General features: G+C 41.4%; 2 protein-coding genes across 8 annotated transcripts; one reads left to right on the top strand and one right to left on the bottom strand.

Annotated features, from left to right (window-relative positions):
• Positions 1-505: 505 nt before the first annotated feature.
• Positions 506-11,832, bottom strand: LOC108704044 (protein YIPF4). 2 transcript variants are annotated; one of them, XM_018240414.2, is made up of 7 exons: positions 11,694-11,832; positions 11,460-11,611; positions 6,475-6,628; positions 4,372-4,543; positions 4,198-4,275; positions 3,935-4,048; positions 506-1,488 (listed from the first exon to the last, which is right to left on the bottom strand). In XM_018240414.2, exons 2-7 carry the CDS (start codon positions 11,533-11,535, stop codon positions 1,351-1,353), a joined length of 732 nt encoding a protein of 243 aa, XP_018095903.1. In that variant the 5' UTR covers positions 11,536-11,611; positions 11,694-11,832; the 3' UTR covers positions 506-1,350. The 2 variants fall into 2 exon arrangements, with proteins under 2 accessions (XP_018095903.1, XP_018095902.1); XM_018240413.2 differs by lacking the exon at positions 11,694-11,832 and having other exon boundaries at positions 11,460-11,673.
• tsen2.L (tRNA splicing endonuclease subunit 2 L homeolog) lies at positions 11,738-24,253 on the top strand. Of its 6 annotated transcripts, none has more exon segments than NM_001092236.1 (12): positions 11,828-11,869; positions 12,742-12,946; positions 16,109-16,190; positions 16,424-16,460; positions 18,293-18,803; positions 19,283-19,360; positions 19,782-19,832; positions 20,700-20,838; positions 21,084-21,120; positions 21,320-21,431; positions 23,475-23,564; positions 24,125-24,253. In NM_001092236.1, coding segments are annotated over 11 exon segments (1,383 nt in total). In that variant the 5' UTR covers positions 11,828-11,869; positions 12,742-12,760; the 3' UTR covers positions 24,185-24,253.
• Positions 24,254-24,380: the final 127 nt, after the last annotated feature.

Genomic DNA, 24,380 nt, shown 5'->3' with positions numbered 1-24,380 from the left:
CTTTAAGCTGTGTAAATTCTTATCTAAAACTGTTACACAAGTATGTTGCGTATCTATTCTGGGCTCTCTGCCAAGAGCCAATTAAGTTACACACTTTGTATCTTTTTCTGGCTGTTCAGTGCAGCAGATCAAAGAGAAACTCGGGACATAGTACAAATCCGGGACTGCGGGTTGAGTTGTCAAAATCGGGACTGTCCTGCTCAAAATGGGACAGTTGGGAGGTATGGCACCCTGCTGCCAGTCACCCAACCATCCCAACCTACTGCAGTCACCCAGCCATCCCACCCTACTGCCAGTCCCTCAGCCACCCCACCCTGCTGCCAGTCACCCAACCATCCCACCCTACTACCAGTCACCCAGCCACCCCACCCTACTGCCAGTCCCTTGCACCCAGCCACCCCACCCTGCTGCCAATCACCCAGCCATCCCACTCTACCGTCAGTCCCTGGCACCCAACCTCATACTGATAAGGCAACTAACATGTTAATGAAGAGACACACAAATCCTGGTTTCCTGTAGTTTATTATTATTATTTCCATTAGATCAGAAAGAACAGATAAAGATCAAACCCCCAAATCCTGAGACCGGAAACAGTGGGTTCTGACTACAGAGAGAGAGAGAGTGACATAAATAGGGGATGTACCATTTCTACAGGAAAGGTTTAATATTAAATAAAGTAATCTCGTTCCTTAACCCCGTGAATTGCACTTTTATTCCAGAGATGCTCGTTAGTGATATACACACATTGTATCACAGCAGCACACGTCACTAGTCTCAGACACACGGGTGCTGCCATATCACTTACACTTATATTCTGCTTTCTAATATTTATTCCACTGTAGTGACTTGTGCTTAGTGCATGGGATGAAATGCTGGGCACACGTGGGGCCACGGCTCACAATCAGGCGCCCCTGCAATAAGTCTGTCCTTGGTGTGAGATATTCTTGCCATTATAAAACAATAGGAGGCAGAGACAATGGTCACTAAGGCGAGAGTGAAAATGCAGGAGGAAGCAGCAAGACAGGAATAGAATTATACATTTATTATTTACATGAATTAGCGGCCCTCCTGCACTGGCTGCATTTATACGCAGCACTTCTCTATAAGGCTCAACCCTAACATTATACTGATCAGCTGCTGAACACAAGACAAAGTGACTTTTTCCATTTCTTTTCATATAAAAACTTTCAAGCTGTAGATCCCTTTAAAATCCCAGGAGCACAATATGCAGTAGGGCCCCCCGAGACATCAATTGGGGGTTAAACATTATTTACACGTCTGTGTCACCCACAAGTGAGTTTTATCCAGGAGTCATGTGACATATACAAAGGATTTCAGCAGCTCAGCCAATCACACGCCGGTGTAGAGAGACAGGAAGTAGATGTACAACAGGAAGATGGGGTAAATCAGCAGCGGCTTCTTGCTCTTAAACTCCTCCCCCACCAATAAAGAAGCGGCGCTATACGCAGCCCAGAACACTCCGAAGAGCTAAAGACAAAAAGAAAACGTTAGTAACGTAATTTTTGTTGTTCTTTTTGCTGATGCTGTTTATTTGAAAATGCTAATAAACACAATTGAAAAGAAACAGAAGACCAACTGAAAAGCTGCTAAGAGTAGGCCATTAGTAGAACACACACAAACATTTGCTTAATGGAGATCTTTACCTTTAAGTGACAAACAAATACATTAAACACTTTCAGAGTTCTGAATAAAATGAGTTGGTGTATAGGAATTATGTATAGGATTTACAGTCATATGAAAAAGTTTGGGAACCCCTCTCAGCCTGCATAAGAATTTACTCCACTTTCAACAAAAAAGAGAACAGTGGTATGTCTTTCATTTCCCAGGAGTACTGGGGTGTTTTCTGAACAAAGCTATTTAGTGAATCAGTATTCAGTTGTATGAAATTAAATCAAATGTGAAAAACTGGCTGTGCAAAAATGTGGGTACCCTTGTAATTGTGCTCATTTGAATGCAGGTAACTGCTCAATACTGATTACTGGCAACACCTAATTGGTTGGATTAGCTCATTAAGCCTTGAACTTCATAGGCAGGTGTGTCCAATCATGAGAAAAGGTATTTAAGGTGACCAATTGCAAGTTTCTGTTTGACTCTCCTCTGAAGAGTGACAGCGTGGGATCCTCAAAGCAACTCTCAAAAGATCTGAAAACAAAGATTGTTCAGTATCAGGGTTTAGGGGAAGGCTACAAAAAGCATCTCAGAGGTTTAAACTGTCAGTTCCAACTGTAAGGAATGGAATGAGGAAATGGAAGGCCACAGGCACAGTTGCTGTAAAACCCAGGTCTGACAGGCCAAGAAAAATCCAGGAGCGACATATGCGGAGGATTGTGAGAATGTTACAGACAAGCCAAAGATCATCTCCAAAGACCTGCAAGAAGATCTTGCTGCAGATGCAGGTGTATCTGTACATCGTTCTACAATTCAGCACAATTTGCACAAAGAACATGTGTATGGCAGGGGGATGAGAAGCCCTTTCTGCACTCACACAAACACACTCGCTTGTTGTATGGAAAAGATCATTTACACAAGACACAGTCATTTGGGAACAAAGAGCTTTGGACTGAGGAGACACAAATTGACTTATTTGCTCATAACAAAAAGCGCTTTACATGGTGGAAGAAGAACACGACATTCCAAGAAAAACACCTGCTACCGACTGTCACATTTGGTGGAGGTCCCATCATGCTGTGGGGCTGTGTGGCTAGTTCAGGGACTACTGGGGCCCTTGTTAAAGTCCAGGGTTGGATTAATTCAACCCAATATCAACAAATTCTTCAGGATAATGTTCAGGCATCAGTCACAAAGTTGAAGTTACGCTGCAGGGGTTGGATATTCCAACAAGACAATGACCCTTAAAGGCATTGTAATGTATAAAGACTGGAGTGAGTGGATGTGTAACATAATAGCCAGAACACTACTTCCTGCTTTTCAGCTCTTGCTTTACACTGATTGGTTACCAGGCAGTAACCAATCAGAGACTTGAGGGGGGGCACATGGGACATAACTGTTGCTTTTGAATCTGAGCTGAATGCTGAGGATCAATTACAAACTCACTGAACAGTTATGTCCCATGTGGCCCCCCTTATAGTCACTGACTAACTCAGAGTTAGAGAGCTGAAAAGCAGGAAGTAGTGTTCTGGCTATTATGTTACACATCCACTCACTCCAGCCTTTATACATTACATTTTTGCCTCACTAACTATATTAGATACATGTTTTATTTTGTACAGTCTATTTACCCAGTTTTTATTTTCACACTGAACTGTTCCTTTAACACAGTTGGAAATCTACAAAGACATTTATGCAGAGGGACAAGTCCAATATTCTGGAGTCCCCCGACTTGAATATCATGGAAAATCTATGGGATGATCTGAAGCAGACTGTCCATGCTCGGCAGCCATCACATTTAATTGAACTGGAGAGATTTTATATGGACCAATGGTCACAAATAGCCACATCCACAATCCAGACACTCATCAAAGGCTATAGGAGGCGTCTAGAGGCTGTTACATTTGTAACTAAGTATTGATGGAATATCTCTGTTGGGGTGCCCAAATTTATGCACCTGTCTAATTTCGTTATGATGCATATTGTATATTTTCTGTTAATACAATAAACTTTGTCACTGCTGAAATACTACTGTTTCCATAAGGAAAGTTATATATTAAAAGGAAGTTGCTACTTTAAAAGCTCAGCCAATGAGAAACAAAACTCCAAAGAATTAAGAGGGATTCCCAAACGTTTTCATATGACTGTATGTATAGGATTTCTGCATGTGATTTCTGCATGTGATTTCTGCATGTGATTTCTGCATAGGATTTCTCTATAGGATTTCTCTATAGGATTTATATATGTGATTTATGTATAGGATTTATGGGGGTACACACTGTATAAGATTACTAAAAATACTCACCTTAATTACAGTGGAGACAATTTCAAAGGGGCGAAGCAGCAGCAGTGCAGGCGCAACGACAATCAAAGGTAGCAGGGAGTAGCCTATAACTCCCAGCACCTGCCCATACGAGACCTAAAGAAACAGCAATAAAGTAACAAACCGAAAATCATCTGAAATAAGTGAGTTGCAGTGAGAGTTGAATGAAATGGGAGGGGCTTATACAAGGAGTGCACTGCTGTGCATGACTAATGCACATAGAAATGATATTGTGAGCCACTTACCTCTCCAGACAACACCCTCGCCAGCAGGAAAATGGTGAGTGATCCGAAAATCCAAATAGTGATGATCCAGGACACCACCTGACCAGAAACACACAGCTCAGAACAAGTCTGTAGGAGAACCGGCTGTTCATGTGTAATATACTGACCCTAGTGCCACATTGTAGTTGTACTTACTCTGAACTGCCCGTACAAGGAAATCATGGAGAAGAAGAGAACGACCGCTAGGGGTCCCCAGAAATCAGGGTTGTCTCGTACCACCTGTCTGTTGAACCCGAGGGACGGCATGGGCATCAGAACGCAGCGGATTTTATAGTAAATGTCTTTAAGGTCGATGTCCAGTTCCTCCCTGTGATTGGGCAAAAGGAGACTGTCAGGGGAGGAGCCGGCCTGTCAATCATCTCACCCACATTCCCACCTATAGTGAGTGACAGAGTATCCACTGGGTCTGGCCACTGCTCATGTAAAACAGATACACTTGCATTCAGCACAGAAAAAAACCACTGCACATGCTCAGTCCCTGCTCAAAGCTGCTCCCAGCATGCACCTTGCTCTGTCATGATAATACCACCAGAAGGTGAGCTGCCCCTTTAAGATGCTGAGATTACTTGTCTTACAGTCTGCCAGCGTGAGAGCACCGAATGTCAGCTTCTGTGCAGTAAGTCAATATATTTAAGGGATAAACCAAATAACTTGAATGGGGGGATGTCATTTTTACAGATATAAATGCACAAGTGAGAAACAGGAGGGCCCCTCCCTTGCAATTAACCCTTAATTAGCACAAATCACACCAAATCATGGTCAATATATTTTCTACAGCTCAGAAATATCAATTGTGACGACAACCTTAGAATAGATACACTGTGTGTAGTAGTTAAGGCACTGCAGAACTATAACTCCCCCTGCGCAGGGACCTGCAGTGAAAACAGCTGAAGCCGTTTTCTATCACCTCTCCAGTCCATAATGAACACTGCTGCGAGGCTCATACACCTCAGCAACCGCTCCTCCTCTGCCTCGCCATTCTGTCAATCCCTGCACTGGCTTCCACTACCTTTCAGAATCAAATTCAAATTAATGACACTCACTTTCAAAGCACTTCATAACTCTGCCCCACCCTACATCTCTGAACTCATCTCTATATACTCACCCACTCGCTTACTACTCTCCTCTACTGACCTGCTCCTCAACTCTTCTCTCATTACCTCCTCACATGCTCACATTCAAGACTTTGCAAGGGCTGCTCCCTCCTCTGGAACTCTCTCCCAGGGTCTGTCCGACTTTCTCCCAACCTTTCTGCTTTCAAAAAATCTCTGAAAACGCACTTCTTTCGAGAAGCCTCCCCTCACTCTGCTTAACTACCAAACGCAACACCACATACAGTACCACATTTCTCACCCACTTAATTCGATCTTGCCCACTCCCACACCTTGTGTATGTGTATTACCTTCCCTTTAGAGTGTAAGCTCTTTTGCATAGGGCCTTCCTCACCTTCTTGTACCTGTATTGATTGTGATGTATGTAACTCCATATGTTCTATGTATAGAATTCATGTGATTTAGTTGTATAATCACATTTAATCTACAGTGCTACGCAATATGTTGGCGCTATATAAATACATGTTAATAATAATAATAAAAGCCACTGCCTATTCTTGTAATACACTGAGAATAAGAACAGAGTAAATGAAATATCATGAACCCCAGTGTACCCCAAGCCTGTGTCATTCACTTTGTTTACATCTCAGATTGGGTGCTCCAAACACCCTACATCCCAGGTGCAAATATTCCCAGTGCATTATTAAAGGGGTGCTTCGCCTTTATGTTTAGTATGTTATAGAATGGCCAGTTCTGAGCAACTTTTCAATTGGGCCACTCCCAGGAGTAAGCAGGAACAGAAGGCACTTTTGTAAATATGGAAGAATGATACACACACACTGAGAGAGAAAGGGGCTGTTGCAAACTGGTTGCTAAGGGGTCCTGAGCCCAGCAACAGGATAGGCAGTAGCAGTCACTGCCCAAGCTGAATAAAGGTACACAAATGAAAAAGATAAACCAGTAACTGATTATTTGGGATTGCACAGATGAGGTGCCCCATTCAGAGGTCTCACTGACTGTGCCTTATACCCGGCATACAAATAAAGAATAAGAGGCAAGGATTATAGGGATAGTAAGATATTCATGTGGAAAAGTTTTGGGGCTATATTCGCATCGGGCACCAATACAAAAAAATAGGACGCTGCCCCTTTTAGAAAGAAGCCTTATATGTTGTACAGGGACCTACAATAGGGGCTTGTTGTCCTCGGGGTCGTTCTCTTCAACCTCCAGGAGCCACCCGTAGCCTCTCTGCCGCAGGAAGGTGGTCGCTGTCGATTCCTTGGTGAAGTCGCCCCCAAGATTTAACTTGACATCGGGGGGCGCTATAGAGCCGCTCAGATCTAGGGAAGAGAACAGGAAGCAGAATTAAAACCAGATGCTTCCCCTTTAAGATACCCCGTGCCATTTTACTTGGTCCAACACAGAAGGGTCAGAGGCTGTATAAAGTAGTCCAGGACTCTGATGGGCGGCAGCTTATAGTAGTTGTGCCTACGGGACTTGTTGTGCCTACGGGACTTGTTGTGCCTACGGGACTTGTTGTGCCTACGGGACTTGTTGTGCCTACGGGACTTGTTGTGCCTACGGGACTTGTTGTGCCTACGGGACTTGTTGTGCCTACGGGACTTGTTGTGCCTACGGGACTTGTACTGGTGGAGGAAATACCATTAAATGCAGGAAAATGTGGGAGCTGTGGGTTTCCACTTGAGTCCGGCACCAGTAGCCTGCACCATTTTGGGGACATAACCATGAGAATAAACCCATCCAGCCCATTTGTTATAAGGTCAAACCCCAAGCAGAACTGATGACATCAGAACTCACCGTTTATAAGGATATAATTTACAGGATATTCATGGCTTTTGTGTATTATATATATATTATTGACAGGTGGGACTTTCCCCCACTCTCACAATGGTAGGAGACTGGAGATCCGCCATAGACTAACTTGCACATGAGACAATGTGATATATTGTATAGTTTGTACATGAGGCTTATATATTACGTGGAGAAATGTGTAACCCATTTTCGTATCCGGATGAATAAATCATAGATCCTCAATACGCCTGGTGTTCTCAACGGGTAAAACTGAAATTCCCTTAGCTAGACACTTTCTGACATATAAACATTCACTACCATCTTGGTTGGTTTTATATGAAGCAGTGTGTGTTTAGTTTGTTTTAAATTGCAGGACACAGTTTTCTATTTCTATTTTATATTCTAAGAGTGTTAATATCATGGTGGATTAGCACGGGCACTGAATTGATGATGCATTAATTAGCAACACACAGGGATTGGTGATGTGGGAGTTAAATAGACGTTAAGAGAGGATTCCTTACGGAGGAATTCAAGGATAGAATTCCAGAGGGAAGGATCCTGATGACGATCAAAAACGCGTCGTTGCAATTATGGACCAATTAAGCTCTTTTTTAATACATTGCCTGAAATCCATTTCTCAAAAGAGCAAACAGATTTTTTTATATTCAATTTTGAAATCTGACATGGGGCTAGACATTTTGTCAATTTCCCAGCTGCCCCAAGTCATGTGACTTGTGCTCTGATAAACTTCAATCACTCTTTACTGCTGTACTGCAAGTTGGAGTAATATCACCCCCTCCCTTTCCCCCCCAGCAGCCAAACAAAAGAACAATGGGAAGGTAACCAGATAGCAGCTCCCTAACACAAGATAACAGCTGCCTGGTAGATCTAAGAACAACACTCAATAGTAAAATCCAGGTCCCAATGAGACACATTCAGTTACATTGAGAAGGAAAAACAGCAGCCTGCCAGAAAGCATTTCTCTCCTAAAGTGCAGGCACAAGTCACATGACCGGGGGCAGCTGGGAAATTGACAAAATGTCTAGCCCCATGTCAGATTTCAAAATTGAATATCAAAGAATCTGTTTGCTCTTTTGAGAAATGGATTTCAGTGCAGAATTCTGCTGGAGCAGCACTATTAACAGATTCATTTTGAAAATACATTTTTTCCTATGACAGGATCCCTTAAGACAGACTGCTACTGAAAAATGCCTTACCCTTTAAACAAAACAGGGATTGTTTGTCCATATATTACAATATATTTAAGCTGAACAACTACGTCAAAGTCATCCCATATCTGGCCAGTCCCTGTCTTAAATATATTGATAATGGGTTGAGTGCAGAGGACTCTTGTATTTGTCTATATGTATATATATATTTATTATGTAGGATATGGGTGTCAAAAGGGCCCAATATTGTGTGTATTTTAGCAGCATTAGGCTGGTGAAGGATAAACTCCAGGGAAAAGTCTGTGTGGCTGCAGCAAGTAACGCTGTTTAATACTATTCTGGCTTGGGGAAAAACTGGATTATGGGTCCCTGGAGTGAATGGAAGAGAGCAGGGTGGGCTTCATTCCTTGCTTCATCTAAGGCAGGGGTCCCCAACCTTTTTTTACCCGTGAGCCACATTCAAATGTAAAAAGAGTTGGGGGAGCAACACAAGCAGGAAAAGGTCCCTTAGGGTGCCAAATAAGGGCTGTGATTGGCTATTTGGTAGCCCCTATGTGGACTGGCAGCCTACCAGAGGCTCTACTTGGCACTATACTTAGTTTTTATGCAATTAAAACTTGCTTCCAAGCCTGGAATTCAAAAATAAGCTCCTGCTTTGAGGCCACTGGGAGCAACATCCAAGGGGTTGGAGAGCAACATGTTACTCACGAGCTACTGGTTGGGGATCACTGATCTAAGGGTTTTCAGCTGCCAAGATAGAGTCAGTTAACTAATTAAGCTACAGGTGAGATGTAGTTAAAGGAGAGAGAGAGAGACCCCCCTCCCAGGAGACAAGTATGTTTGGGTTTTTCAGTTCACCAAAAGCCAGTGAGGGCTAAGTAAACCATGAGTTACAGTTAACACCAGCGAGGGAGTGAATTAGGACTGTTAATCCTTATGTGACGCGAATGTTATCCCCAATGTGAAGCCTGTGGGCTGAAGATTTGTGTTTGTGCCACATAAAAGTCAGCAAAGCTGCATTTAACTTAAAGGTGATGTCAGTCTCCATTCTCTGTGCTGAAAACTGTGCCAGGGCCTGAAGAGATATCTATCTATATATACATACATACATACATATATATATATATATATACCCATACTCCTTTTTGAGTGCGGTCAGTTGTATATATATGTATGTATGTATGTATGTATGTGTATATATAATGTGTGCGTGTGAGCAGCTTAACCTAAACAAAAGCAGCAGGACTGACATGCTGAGGGATAGGACACACGGACTGCTCGGTAGCTGCAACAATGTGAATTTACTAAAAGCTTCTTTCATGCCATGAGCCACAACTGCCAGCTCAGCAACTGCCAGCACAGAGGTGGGGGAGCAGGAGGTCTGACACCAACACACACATGTACTGACATTTACACACTGACACACGTATGATATATACACAGTGACATACATGAGCAAGAAAACAAGTCACACTCAAAGTAATGAAAAAGAATGAAAAACTGCATTAACTCAGGGAATTTGCAGTCACCCAAGATGTAAGAGATGTAATTACTACTGATAACCATATCCACTTTTTATAATTCTCCACTATTTGTATTCTCTGCACTGCCAGCTCTGACTCCTGAAACAATGTAGCAGATGTCAACCAATAAACTGTCCCAGAAGGGAACTGACTTCTGTTACAACAGTTCCTATAAACCCAGTGAGACTGAGGAATGAATATAAAGTTGAAGGAGGGGTAGTGCGAGGAGCGTCCGATGGCTCTTCTCTTCTGTGCTTCTCGCAAGATGGCGGCACCCAGGGAAAGAAGACGCCACAGCACGGTGACGTCATTATGCCGGCACGCAACGCACACATCAACATGCATCTCAGTGTCGCCAAATTCAAATCTTAAAAGCCGGCACAGACTAGAATGACTGCGTGTGAATAGGATCTGTACGTTCCTGGGTGGGTTTATTTGACTATTTTCAGACTGTTTCCTGATCTTGCCCTCGGCTTTTCTTCTGACTACGAGTCTTGCTGCCTGTATTAACCCTCTGTCTGGATAAAGACCACACGTTTTGTTAAACCCTTCAAATACCTCATTTGGATTTGTTAACCTTTTGGCTCCCTCCTTGGTCCCGACTTCCACATCTGAGCCGTTACGGCCCGACAGGTCGATTTTCGCTTGAGGCAAAAACAATATTTGGGGCTTCACTTCAAGCTGTTTTGTGCTCTTCAAATTTAAAGCAGTCGCAACCAACTCGTACACAAAACTGTGATACAATTCTGCATTGCCCCAATATTTATTATCACCCAATGATGCAGAACTTTCCACACTGTGCCTGAAAAATCCCTTACAGTACAAATACTAATTAATATTGGGAATCCTAAGTACCAGTGTGGTGCCAGTAATTACCACTGTCTATATGTAGTGCCAACCATAAACATCTGCAACCAGAGACTTATTTACAAATAATAATACATTGCTACAGTAGGGGGAACTCAAAGTTATAAATGCAGCCTTGAGCCTTTATATGGTCACACCCCCTCAGTGACTTCTAATATCCTTATCATTTACAGTAGGGGGTACATTATCCCTTATAATACATGAGTGATACTCAGAGTTCCCTGTATAACTCAGCCTGCAGCCTTGTGCCTTTATATGGTCACAGAACAACCCCTCAGTGACTTCTAATATCCTTATCATTTACAGTAGGGGGTACATTATCCCTTATAATACATGAGTGATACTCAGAGTTCCCTGTATAAGTCAGCCTGCAGCCTTGTGTCTTTATATGGTCACAGAACAAGCCCTCAGTGACTTCTAATATCCTTATCATTTACAGTAGGGGGTACATTATCCCTTATAATACATGAGTGATACTCAGAGTTCCCTGTATAACTCAGCCTGCAGCCTTGTGCCTTTATATGGTCACAGAACAACCCCTCAGTGACTTCTAATATCCTTATCATTTACAGTAGGGGGTACATTATCCTTATAATACATGAGTGATACTCAGAGTTCCCTGTATAACTCAGCCTGCAGCCTTGTGCCTTTATATGGTCACAGAACAACCCCTCAGTGACTTCTAATATCCTTATCATTTACAGTAGGGGGTACATTATCCCTTATAATACATGAGTGATACTCAGAGTTCCCTGTATACAGTATATAAGTATAAATATAAGACAAGTGCCAGTTCTCACCTTCAGCCCCAGAGGAAGAGACGAAGGTGAAGTCTCCCGGGGGGCTGGCTTGAGCTGTGGGGCCGGGGGGCTGCATTCTCCGCTGGTCTGTGACAGGGAAGACAACGAGTGATGACGCCTTCAGCGATCAGTGATTTTGATGACGTCAAACCCTAAGTAGTGGCAGAGGAAATACTAAACAGGAATAACAGGAAGTGATGTGCAACCATGTGACCAATCAGTGCATGCTGTTACCTAGGAAACTGTTTAGTTCCACTGTTAAGGCTTTTCCTACTTTTAAATGTCACGTGGTGTCTTGATCGAACTGCATCTACCCAATTAGACGAGAGAAGGAGGGTTTGTGGTGGGCGGTCCAATGTGATGGATAGGAGCCCCGTCGCACAGGCTTCTGCCTCTCTTCGAGCCGCACGGTAATAACTTGTATTTTCTCTATGGGCTGTACGGAAAATGGCTGCTTTCTTGTAAGCATTACGGTAGGACTGAGCGGCACTAGTTGTGAATGCCGCGCGTTACGGTACTGAGCTGACACGTGACAGTGTGACCTGAGCGCTGTGCGCCGCACTGACTGCTGGGTAATAATGAGTCTGGGAGTGTGGGAACAGCGTGTTGTGGGGAGTCCCCAGAGATCTGCTGAATTGTAATTAAGCTTTTACTGTATTACACAATGGCTCGTTCTCAGCAACTTTTTTATTGGTCTTCTTTATTTCTTTTTTATACTTTTTACATGATTTCCCTTTTTCTTCTGAGTCTTTCAAATGAGGATCACTGACCCCATCTAAAGTACAAACGCTCTGTAAGGCTACAAATGTATTGTTATTGTTACTTTTTATTCCTCCTCTTTCTATTCAGGCCTCTCCTATTCATATTCCAGTCTCTTATTCACATCAGTACATGGTTGCTAGGGGAATTTGGACCCTAGCAACCAGATGTCTGAAATTACAAACTGGAGAGTTGCTGAATAAAAAAACTAAATAAGTCAAAAACCACAAATAATAAAAAATGAAAACCAATTGCAAATTGTCTCAGAATGTTCCTCTCTACATCCTACTAACAGTTAATTTAAAGGGGAACTATCCTTTCAACACAACTGTTTCCTGTGCACTTATTATAACGAGCCAATTGGAATGTGAGCAAGTTTTATTATCAGTGAGAATGAATTGAGAATAAGCCTATCAGACTGGCAGTGAATTAGTCACGCAGGGAGAAGCCAGACAAAATCCCCTCCGAGACGTAACAATTGCCCCTGTTGGTTACTCTGTAACACGTTTTTACTTTTCTGCAGTCAATAGAAGACAGAGATCATGTCCAAGGCCACATTTCATGCCCCAAAGCGGAAAAGAAAAGTCTACGAATCCTACGAGTCCCCGTTTCCTATTCCACTGGCCCACGATCATTCCTCTAGGGATTTCCACATCTGCCAGGCTGAGATTCTGAATAATCATGTGATTGTGAGATCCACTGAGGACATCGAACTGCTGTATGGGAAGGTAAGTCTGCTGGCTGGGCACGTTGTCATTGGTTACACTGGAGAAGAGACAGTTAATTATGATCACTATATATAAATATATAAGAGGGATATGATCACTATATATAAATATATAAGGGGATATGATCACTAAATATAAATATATAAGGGGGATATGATCACTATATAAATATATAAGGGGGATATGATCACTATATATAAATATATAAGGGGAATATGATCAGTATATATAAATATATAAGGGGATATGATCACTATCTATAAATATATAAGGGGATATGATCACTATCTATAAATATATAAGGGGATATGATCACTATATATAAATATATAAGGGGGATATGGTCACTATATATAAATATATAAGGGGATATGATCACTATATATAAATATATAAGGGGATATGATCATTATCTATAAATATATAAGGGGATATGATCACTATATATACATATATAAGGGGATATGATCACTATATATACATATATAAGGGGATATGATCACTATATATAAATATATAAGGGGGATATGGTCACTATATAAGGGGATATGATCACTATATATAAATATATAAGGGGATATGATCACGATCTATAAATATATAAGGGGATATGATCACTATCTATAAATATATAAGGGGATATGATCACTATCTATAAATATATAAGGGGATATGATCACTATATATAAATATATAAGGGGATATGATCACTATATATAAATATATAAGGGGGATATGATCACTATATATAAATATATAAGGGGATATGATCACTATATAAAATATATAAGGGGATATGATCTCTATATATAAATATATATGGGGATATGATCTCTATATATAAATATATAAGGGGGTATGATCACTATATATAAATTTATAAGGGGGTATGATCACTATATATAAATATATAAGGGGGTATGATCACTATATATAAATATATGAGGGATATGATCACTATATATAAATATATAAGAGGGATATGATCACTGTATATAAATATATAAGAGGGATATGATCACTATATGTAAATATATAAGGGGGATATGATCACTATATGTAAATATATAAGGGGGATATGATCACTATATATAAATATATAAGAGGGATATGATCACTATATATAAATATATAAGGGGGATATGATCACTATATATAAATATATAAGGGGATATGATCAATATATGTAAATATATAAGGCGATATGATCAATATATGTAAATATATAAGGGGGATATGATCACTATATATAAATATATAAGGGGATATGATCACTATATATAAATATATAAGGGGATATGATCACTATGTATAAATATATAAGGGGATATGATCACTATATATAAATATATAAGGGGATATGATCACTATATATAAATATATAAGGGACAGTAATGAAATAGAGAAAGTACAGACTAAGCTGATAAAGGGAAATATATAGTGAATAAAGTACCCCCTCTTGTAAAATATAAGGATATTATAAGTTACCGAGGAGTTACATGACCATATAAAAGTACGAGGCCGAAGGCCGAGTGTTTTTATACAGGTCATGGAACTCCGAGGTAACTTCTAATATCCTCATATTTTACAACTGGGGGTAGTTTATTAATTATAATACACAAATTTTAGTGAGTCATGTGACAGAAATTACATCACTACTCACCGTTTATAACTGATGACATCACTACTCACCGTTTATAACTGATGACATCACTACTCACCGTTTATAAGGATATAATTTACAGGATATTCATGGCTTTTGTGTATTATAAATATATAAAGGGCCATACAATCAGATTAGAGGAAGGAAAGCGGTGTTACAGCAGATAAAGTAAATACAGGGTTACTGGGATAAATACTCCTGGTACAAAGTTAGTCCAGGGACTGGTACAAATGCCATTTTGAAGTCAGGAGGGGTTTATTTCTCCATCTGAGGCAAATTGGAGTTGGATTCGTGTTTTTTTTTACCTTCCTCTGGATCAGCTAATGGGGGAATTGTTTGTGAGTCTTTGTTCCCAACTCATATGCCCATATTTTGTATTTCCCCTTTCTCTTATGTACCCTAATTATTAGAGCTGTGTGTGCCAGTGACTTGTGCCACTCTCTGAAGCTCACCATCAGGTCTCTGCGGAACCTCTTTATTTCATTCTTAAAGGAGAACTAAAGCCTAACTAAAGTAGCAGCTCGAAACTTCTGTCCCAGCCCAAGGCAACCACAGCCCTTTATCAGTAAAGATCTGTGTCTCCAAAGATGCCCCAGTAGCTCCCCATCTTCTTTTCTGCTGATTCACTGATTCACATGCTCTGTGCTGCTGTCACTTACTGAGCTTAGGGAGCCACTCAAAATATACAGTATATATAGCAAATAACGTACCCATTATTGTAAAATAGAAGTATACAGAGTCACTCAGGAGTTCAGTGACCATATAAAAGTACAAAGAAGAATGCCTTATTATTAGGTGTTTTATTATTATATTACACACATTTCATTGAGTCATGTGACAAATTACATCACTAAGCTGATGGCCTCACTTAGCACCATTTATAAAGATATAATTTACAGTATATTCATGGCTCTTGTGTATTCTGTGCAATATAACAAACATAATACAAAGCTGATTAATAATTAATTCAGATTCACATGACATGGCAGCATATAAATCAGTGCAGTCTGCATCAGAATGTATTCATCATCAGCCCTGTAACATCAGTGTCCGGTCTGACCCCACTTTCTGCTTGATAATTCCACCGACCCCTTGTCCTTTAAAGAATCCTGTGTTTTGTCTCCTGAGATTATTACAGATGATTAGCACTAGGGATTAAAACTATAATCTGATATAATGCACCAGTCACAGACACTCGGGGGCCAGTTTCCTAACATTCCCACTTTCCTGACAGTTGCTACGGATACTAATAGCAGTCATTTCTGTGTGACTCTGTCCCAAAAGGGGTTATAATAAAGAGGTCAAAGCAGCAATTGGAACAGTCGCTGGATCAGCCTATTTACTATGAATATCAGTAACTTTCTCCCTGCTCTGAGGGCATCCGTCCCTTCCTTGAAGCTGGGTAATGTATCTGCAGTACATACAACTGCTCCTGTGATGATATATTTGAATCAGGCGGGGGCCTGTGAGCTTTGTCTGCTTTATTCCCCCCCCCCCAGGGATACTTTGGGAAGGGCATTTTGTCCCGGAGTCGCCCCCAGCACAGTATCGCCGAGCAGCAGCTCCAGTCCAAATGGAAAGGTAAGTTCTGTATCCGGTGTAGGTATAAAGTAGAATTAAATAACAAATGTAACACGTGTCCTATTGTCTGTATGATTTAATCCAGTTCTGTAGAGAGTTGTGAATGGCATGTGCTGTCCAGGTAAATACTAAAGCCCAGGTATTTATTATTGGGCACTTTATCACTAAAAAGAGAAATATTTAGAGCAGTCTGTGGTCTTTGCACCCACCACTGAATTTGCTTTATTTTCCAGACATAAAAGTGAACCTGCCAATCATTTCCTCCAGGAGGTAAGTACAAGTGCTGGATATAGTCAGATTACTTGGAACAGGACAGGCGTTCTTGTTGTTGGCTCTCATTGCTCCATTTCTGGAAAGCACAAGAGTTAATATTTTGGGGGAACACCCAGCACAGTTAAACCCTGCTAATCCCTCTATTATGCCTATAACAATGGCACAGGCTTGTAACAGTCTCACTGTTTGGCTGAACTCCGGTCCCAGGTTTTATACTTCATTTCAGTGCAACACACACACGCGATACCCTTACTATTACTTGCACTTTATTACTCACTGCAGCTGCCCCTAATTTATTCTTCATTAACCCTTCTAGCATTCCCATACCATCACAGCTGCCGTCAGTAATCACAGAGTCCTATCTGCGCTGATCACACTGAAATCCCACCCATTACTCACCAAGTCTCCCCTAACTTTCAGTGCAGTTTAGGCCCTCACATGGACTGGGCCCCTGATGCTCCCACCTGTCCCCCCCCCCTACAAATGGGGGTCCTGCTTTTTCTTCCTCTATTCCTGTGCATTTCCCTCTTATTTCATTAGTTTCCATGTTTTCTCAGCAAACCCACATGTATACTCCTCCCTACCAGTGTCAGACTTACAGGTCTGTAGTTTCTCTTAAAGGAACACCAGAAAATTAACGTGTTTTAAAGTAATTAAAATATAATGTACTGTTGCCATACACTGGTAAAACTGGTGTGTTTGCTTCCAAAATTATAATTTAGTTTTATATAAACAAGCTGCTGTGTATTCGTGGGGGCAGCCATTCAAGGCTGAAAAAGGAGAAAAGACACAGGTTACCTACTGTGTGTCCAGTGCTTGAATGACTGACCCCATGACTACACAGCAGCTTGTTTATATAAACTATAGTAGTACTTATCTGTTATCTACTGTGTATCCTGTGCTTGAATGGCTGCCCCCATGGCTACACAGCAGCTTCTTTATATAAACTATAGTAGTACTTATCTGTTACCTACTGTGTGTCCAGTGCTTGAATGACTGACCCCATGACTACACAGCAGCTTGTTTATATAAACTATAGTAGTACTTATCTGTTATCTACTGTGTATCCTGTGCTTGAATGGCTGCCCCCATGGCTACACAGCAGCTTCTTTATATAAACTATAGTAGTACTTATCTGTTATCTACTGTGTATCCTGTGCTTGAATGGCTGCCCCCATGGCTACACAGCAGCTTGTTTATATAAACTATAGTAGTACTTATCTGTTATCTACTGTGTATCCTGTGCTTGAATGGCTGCCCCCCATGGCAACACAGCAGCTTATTTATATAAACTATAGTAGTGTTTCTGACGCAAACACATCAGTTTTACCAGTGCAGGGCAACTCTACGTTATTCATTACTTAAAAACACTTGCATTTTTTGATGTTTCTGTTCCTTTAAGAGAAACATTTCACCCCTTCTAAGTAGTTGCTTACAGCTTTGCCATTGTAAAGGGACTGGGTCATAGCAACCAATCAGTGGTTAGCTTTTTTTCAGCCAGTTGCAGGATGATCACTGAAAACAATCATTTGTTGCCATGGGTTACTGCCCTGGTGCAAATGTGCCCAGTGTTTATAAATGATCCCCACTGTGTTTGATATATCTGCCTTATTAGTATAAATATCCTATCCCTGAATATGATAGCTTTGCAAACCTCCAGATATGGCACTTGCTGTAGCAGTCAGACTTACAGGTCTGTATTTTGCAGGCAGAGCTAGTTTTCCCTTTTCGATTGCTGGAATTCCATTTACAGCTCTCCCACAAGTGATCTAGCACCTTTCATGTTGCATGTTCTGGTTCTGTATACACATTCTTTTCCAAAATCACAGATATAAGCTCCATCTGGAATGGGCAAAGAATCTCCTTGAAGAACAAGGTTTAGGCACCGAGTCCATTAATAAGATCCTGGCAGATTACACAAGGGAAGTTGATATTTCAGCAGAAGGTGATGTAGTAGAAGAAAATCCCCCTGCAGAATCCAGAATGGACTTGGATCCAGAAAATGGAACTAAATCACAGAGCTCAGATTCCAACCCTGGGAAAGAAAGTGAAGGTAAAGTGTTTCTGGAAGGAAACCCAGAGTATGATCCTCTGGCTAAATATGGACCCGAGGTTCTGCAGGAGGAAAGAGCCGAGGAAGAGCCGGACAGAAATAAACTGGAAAAAGTTCATTGTCCCAAACACGATGATTTCATTCTACACTGCGGCTGCAAACCCAGGAGGGAGACCCTACAGAATGAATTGGATTCCCCGGCCAGGCCTCACATGGAGTATTTGCTGGTGGAAGAAGTGCAAGAGAATGTGGATTTGGGCCCAGAAGGAACAGAAGAGAATAAAGGAGTAAGGACCATTTCCTCTCTTATTTCTCTTTAGCCTGAAGTAGGGAGTCTGTGACTTAAGCAGTGGGTGGAACTAGATCGCTTTAATGGCTGCTTGTAGTGTTTGGGGCAGGTCTGTAACCTGGGCAGTGGGTGGGACTAGAATAATGATGTCCGTTTACAGTGGAAGGGGCAGGAGGTCTGATTTTATATAATGTCTCTGTGCAGTGATGCCCCTCCTAATGTATCAGACAGATGATCTGCCAAAGACATGAAAGTGATTGGTTTATATCATGGCTGCTTGCAAGGGGAGGGGCACACAGACGCATGTGATTGGTTTATATCATGGCTGCTTGCAGGGGGAGGGGCACCCAGACGCATGTGATTGGTTTATATCATGGCTGCTTGCAGGGGGAGGGGCACACAGATGCATGTGATTGGTTTATATCTTGGGGTTTATAATATTGCTGTTGCCCTTGATTACTGAGATGTCTCTTTCAGGCCAGGGGGAGAGGAAGGTTAGTCTGTCGCCGGAATCCTTTTAGAATCTTTGAATATTTGCAACTGAGTCGAGAAGAGGTAAGTGTCTCTGGGAATTGCATGTACTCCTAGCACCCCCCATCTCTTGTGATATAAACGGGACCCTTGCTGAGTTCATGTGTGTATAGCTTTATTTATTAAGTGCAACATGGAGGAGAAGCATAGAATAAGTATAAATATACAGAGATTAAGTGCTGTGCGCTAAAGACACAATTGGAAGGGAAGTCCCTGCCCAGAAGAGCTTACAATCTAAGCGGGTGGATAACATACAGGCACAAATCTAAGGGGAAAAGTGTACAGAGGTTTTAGCAGTGGCCCTTAATTATTGGGACTGGGAGTAAAGCTGCCCATAGGCAATTATATAAACTCGGTCTCAGTCCTAATCTGCCTGTGCGCCTTTATAATTGGATACGGTTTCACTTTCTCAGTAATGTATTAACCCTTTCTCTTGTGCTATTAGGCTTTTTTCTTGGTGTATGCTCTGGGCTGCCTCACCATCAGTTATAAGAAGGTAAGTGTCTCTTTCTGGAGCACTAACTGGATACTAATGGATTTAGCCCCATATGAGAATTCATTTGGGTTCTAGTTCTGAGACAAGTACACGTGATGGGACTACACACACACACACACACACACACACACACACACACACACACACACACACACACACACACACACACACACACACACACACACACACACACACACACACACACACACACACACACACACACACACACACACACACACACACACACACACACACACACACACACACACACACACACACACACCCCCCCCCCCCCCCACACACCCCCCCCCCCCCCCCCCCCCCCCCCGCTTATATTATTTACCCCAGCCTTCTACCATACTGCACTTAGCCACTAATAGGGATGCACCGAATTTGGGATTTGGCCTTTTTCAGTTGTTCAGATTCTACCGAATCCTTCTCCCGGCAGAACCGAATCCTAATTTGCATATGCAAAGAGGCGGAGAGGGAAATCGTGTGACTTTTTGTCACAAAACAAAGAAGTAAAAAATGTTTTCCCCTTCCAACCCTAATTTCCATATGCAGATTTGGTTCAGTATTCGGCCAAATCTTTTGTGAAGGATTCGGGGGTTCGGCCCAATCCAAAATAGTGCATTCGGTGTATCCCTTCCCGCTGCTCAGCCAAGCAGAACCTATTCTACTGAGTATATTTACCCCTGTGGTGTACAATCCTCCCATATATAATCCACCCTTCTCACATAGATACTGCCCAGGTGTCGCATCGTTTTGGGGTAGAGTTCTCTAAAGCTCTAGTTGAAGGGGCTGCGTGTAAAGTGAGGGAACCCTGCAGCGCAGCATTACAACCAATGAAACATTTCATTTCAACAGGAGCCGCTGACAATCCAGAAGCTGTGGGAAGTGTTCTGCGCTGCGCAGCCAAGTTTCAGCACCAAGTATCTGGCCTACCATCACTTCCGCAGCAAAGGCTGGGTGCCCAAAGTGGGCCTGAAATACGGCACTGACCTCTGTAAGTAGAAATTTCTGGTGCCACTAAGATTTGAATAAGCACCAAATACTGAAGTAATCACACGTCTGCTCTGTACTACAAACCCCAGCATCCCAGGCATGGCTGCCAAGTTGTACCTTAACTACAGAGGCCTCTGCATAGATCTCCTGCTATTGATATAGAATTTATTAACCAGCCTAAAATCCTGATGAAATGGGTATAGTGTGTGTGTGTGCTATATATTTATTCACATTTCTTTCTTCCAGTACTGTATCGTAAAGGCCCCCCTTTCTACCATGCAAGGTAAGTGACCTTGTGCCTTGGTTTCAATGACCCCAGTGAAGCTGATACCAGCACTCATAGGGCTGTGATTTTGTATTTGTATGAAATGGTACCCCGCAGTGCAGTCATTGGTTTGAATGGAAACTGGGTGTCACTGCTGGATTGAAGCTAACAGGACCACAGTTTTACCCCCTCTCTCTCTTTGCTGCTTTATCTGTAGCTATTCTGTCATTGTGGAATTAGTCAATGACAAGGGTGAGGGCACCCCACTGAGACCCCTGAGCTGGAGATCCCTGGCTGGGCTGCACAGGACAACTGCTAATGTCTCCAAGGTAAGTAAAAGTCTTAAAGTGACAGTCAGGGAAATAACAGGCTAAAGGCCCGTGTGTAAAGGCCGATAAAAGCTGCCGACTTAATGGCCCGTGTGTAGAGCCCCCGCAGCTGCATCTTTTTGTTGATGAGGTCCTGCGATCCGACCGCCCGTTCGGCCTCCGTTCTGATCCAATCGTTGGGCCCACGATTAGATCAGCCCAATATCGCCCACTTCAATGTGGGCATATCGGGGAGAGATACACTCGTTTGGCGACATCGCCAAACGAGTGGATCTGCCTGTGTATGGCCACCATTACTCTAACCAGTCAACATTTACTGCATTTACAACATCCGATGGCTACATGGAACAGATCTGCAACTTTGCACTCCTTATTACATTCCCTTTTAGGGTTCCACACAACCAAATTTAAAGCAAAGATTTCCAAAAATCGGTAAATAAGGCGAACAGAACTTCTCAAAAAAAAATGTAATGGCCAGGAGCACCTTGAGACCCTTAGCCAGAGAAAGGTTTAGTGAAATGTCTTTAGAAAAATGATACAGGCTGGCACAAGACTGGACTAACAAAGAAGTGGTGTATTTAAAAAGTGTTTATTTAAAGAAAAGAATTAAACAAAAAGTGGCCCTACGCGTTTCATGCCTAAAGGGCACTTAATCATAGGCTACAGAAAATCAGAGCTGGCACAATATGTAAAGGTAGAATGTATTCATATGTAATCATAATAAGGGTAGGACTCCATGGAACGAACGAACGAACACACACACACACACACTCCATTTTTTTCTGAAGAAGTGTTAAGATGCTTTAATTGTGTTTATTCTGTTAGATGATTGGTTAACTACATTTCATTGGATGTGTGTGTCTGTAAAGTGATTGCTAATTTTACCTTTAAAGAGGTTGTTCACTTTTCAACACTTCTTTTGGTTCAGTTGGTTTCAGACAGTTCAAGTTTAATTTTTCACCTTCTAAAGCAGCTCTGGGAGGGGGGGTCGCTGACCCTGTAAACTGTTCTAAGTTGATACGTTTAGTTGATACCTTTGTTATCTTTGTCCCTGCTGAGCAGAATCCCTGAGTTTCATTACAGGCAGCTGTTAGACTTGATACAATAGTTACTAATACTCCAGAGATGAGAAATGGATCGACTAAATGTTGCGAAATTGTAACAGAGCTGTCAGACTCAAACACCAGAGACAGGGACATTAAACTTGGATTTTGGAAAAACTGTCAAAAATAAAAAAAATGGAAAATAATTTAAAGTTTTTATTTCTGGGGAACAATCTTTAAACAATTGAAAAAAAGTGTTTGGAAGGTGAACAACCCCATTAAATATTGTGCCAACTCTGATTTTCTCTAGCCTATGATTTAGTGCCCTTTAGGCAGGAAATGCGTAAGGCTACTTCTTAATGGTTTTCCTTTAAATAAACACGTTTTTTTTAAATACACCACTTCTTTGTTCTTCCAGTCTTGTGCCAGCCTGTATAATTTTTCTATTGACAATCCATACAACCAGTCCATTTACAAAACATATTGCTGGATTCTATAGATAATTTATGGAGTGGAACAGTATGACGTGTCCATCAGGTGGCAACACTGTATAAAAGATTTCAAGGGAAACTATTCCCCCTCTCTGACATGAGCTCATTCAGTTGCGGTTTACATAGAAAAGGTGCATAAACACTTTCTGACCTGACAAAAATAAATGGCTCGGCTGTACACTAAATCACTTTAAATCTTTGGGTGACTAAAGGCTAAATTATACATGCTTTTTAAGTTTTCTCAAATCTGAATAACTAAATTAGGGTTTGTATTCATTATTCTGCTGAGTCCTTTGTGGAGCATTCAGTGCATCTCTACTTATAACTGAGGCAAATGCATTTGTGCCTATAATGCACATACAGGAGGGAAAGCCTCTGTCCTGCCAAAACTGCCCATAGAACAATTATGGATTCTATTGGTTGGATCCTTTTGCTCTGTGGCAGTAAGAAATGTAACTCCACTGTACCAGCTGTCAGTCTGATAGTAACATCAGATCATTCTCCAACAGGAACTTCTTTTCTGCTATTTAATAAAACCTGCCGGCTTCACTGACTCTGACTTCATATCTCCAGCTTGTATACACAGGATAAAGGTTCAAGTAAGTTCTCATAGTGGCACTGTGCTTTGTTTTCTACTCAATGAGCAGTAGATATCATTTAGAATAATGTACCCCCTACTGTAAATGATAAGGATATTAGAAGTCAGTGAGGGGTTGTTCTGTGACCATATAAAGACACAAGGCTGCAGGCTGAGTTATACAGGGAACTCTGAGTATCACTCATTTATTATAAGGGATAATGTACCCCCCTACTGTAAATTAAGCATATTAAAAATGATAATTCCGTATCCTCAGTTGGATACAAAAGAAATGTTATGTATTTATGCATTCTTATTTGCAGTATGTGGATCTTTATGCACGAGTGATAGCATAATTTTTGACTTGATATATACTTACAGCAATTCCATCATATATGCATCCATATTATATAAACCATGTAATGGTGACATTAATATAAAACACAAAAGCCACAATATTTTTCTTTTTGGGGGTGGGTTTCTTCCTTATTATTGTGTCACACCACACAAACGTGTTTTTGCAGTCCTGTCATTAGGTTAATGTTTATGCCATAGTAACACTATGTTCTATTTTCATTATAGGAATTAATTGTGAGCCGCTGGGTCTCCTCTCGTGAAAGGATGGATCACGAGGAACTGTAACTTTATCACAGAGTGATGAATCCACTCAATGTACATATTGGAATAAAGTATATTCTGCCTTTCCCTCTCTCTGTACTGGAATGTTTCATGAGTAAATGCCATTAAAAGGGAGTAACAGAGGAACGAAAGGGAGATTAAGTAACATTAGTAACTGCACAGATTAGCCCATTAACCCTTTCACTGCTGCCACAGCTCA

The sequence above is a fragment of the Xenopus laevis genome, chromosome 4L, assembly GCF_017654675.1.
Source record: "Xenopus laevis strain J_2021 chromosome 4L, Xenopus_laevis_v10.1, whole genome shotgun sequence".
In the NCBI taxonomy this organism is placed as follows: Eukaryota; Metazoa; Chordata; class Amphibia; order Anura; family Pipidae; genus Xenopus; species Xenopus laevis.
The sequence above is the reverse complement of the archived record's forward strand: the minus strand, read 5'-3'. Positions and strand labels throughout refer to the sequence as shown.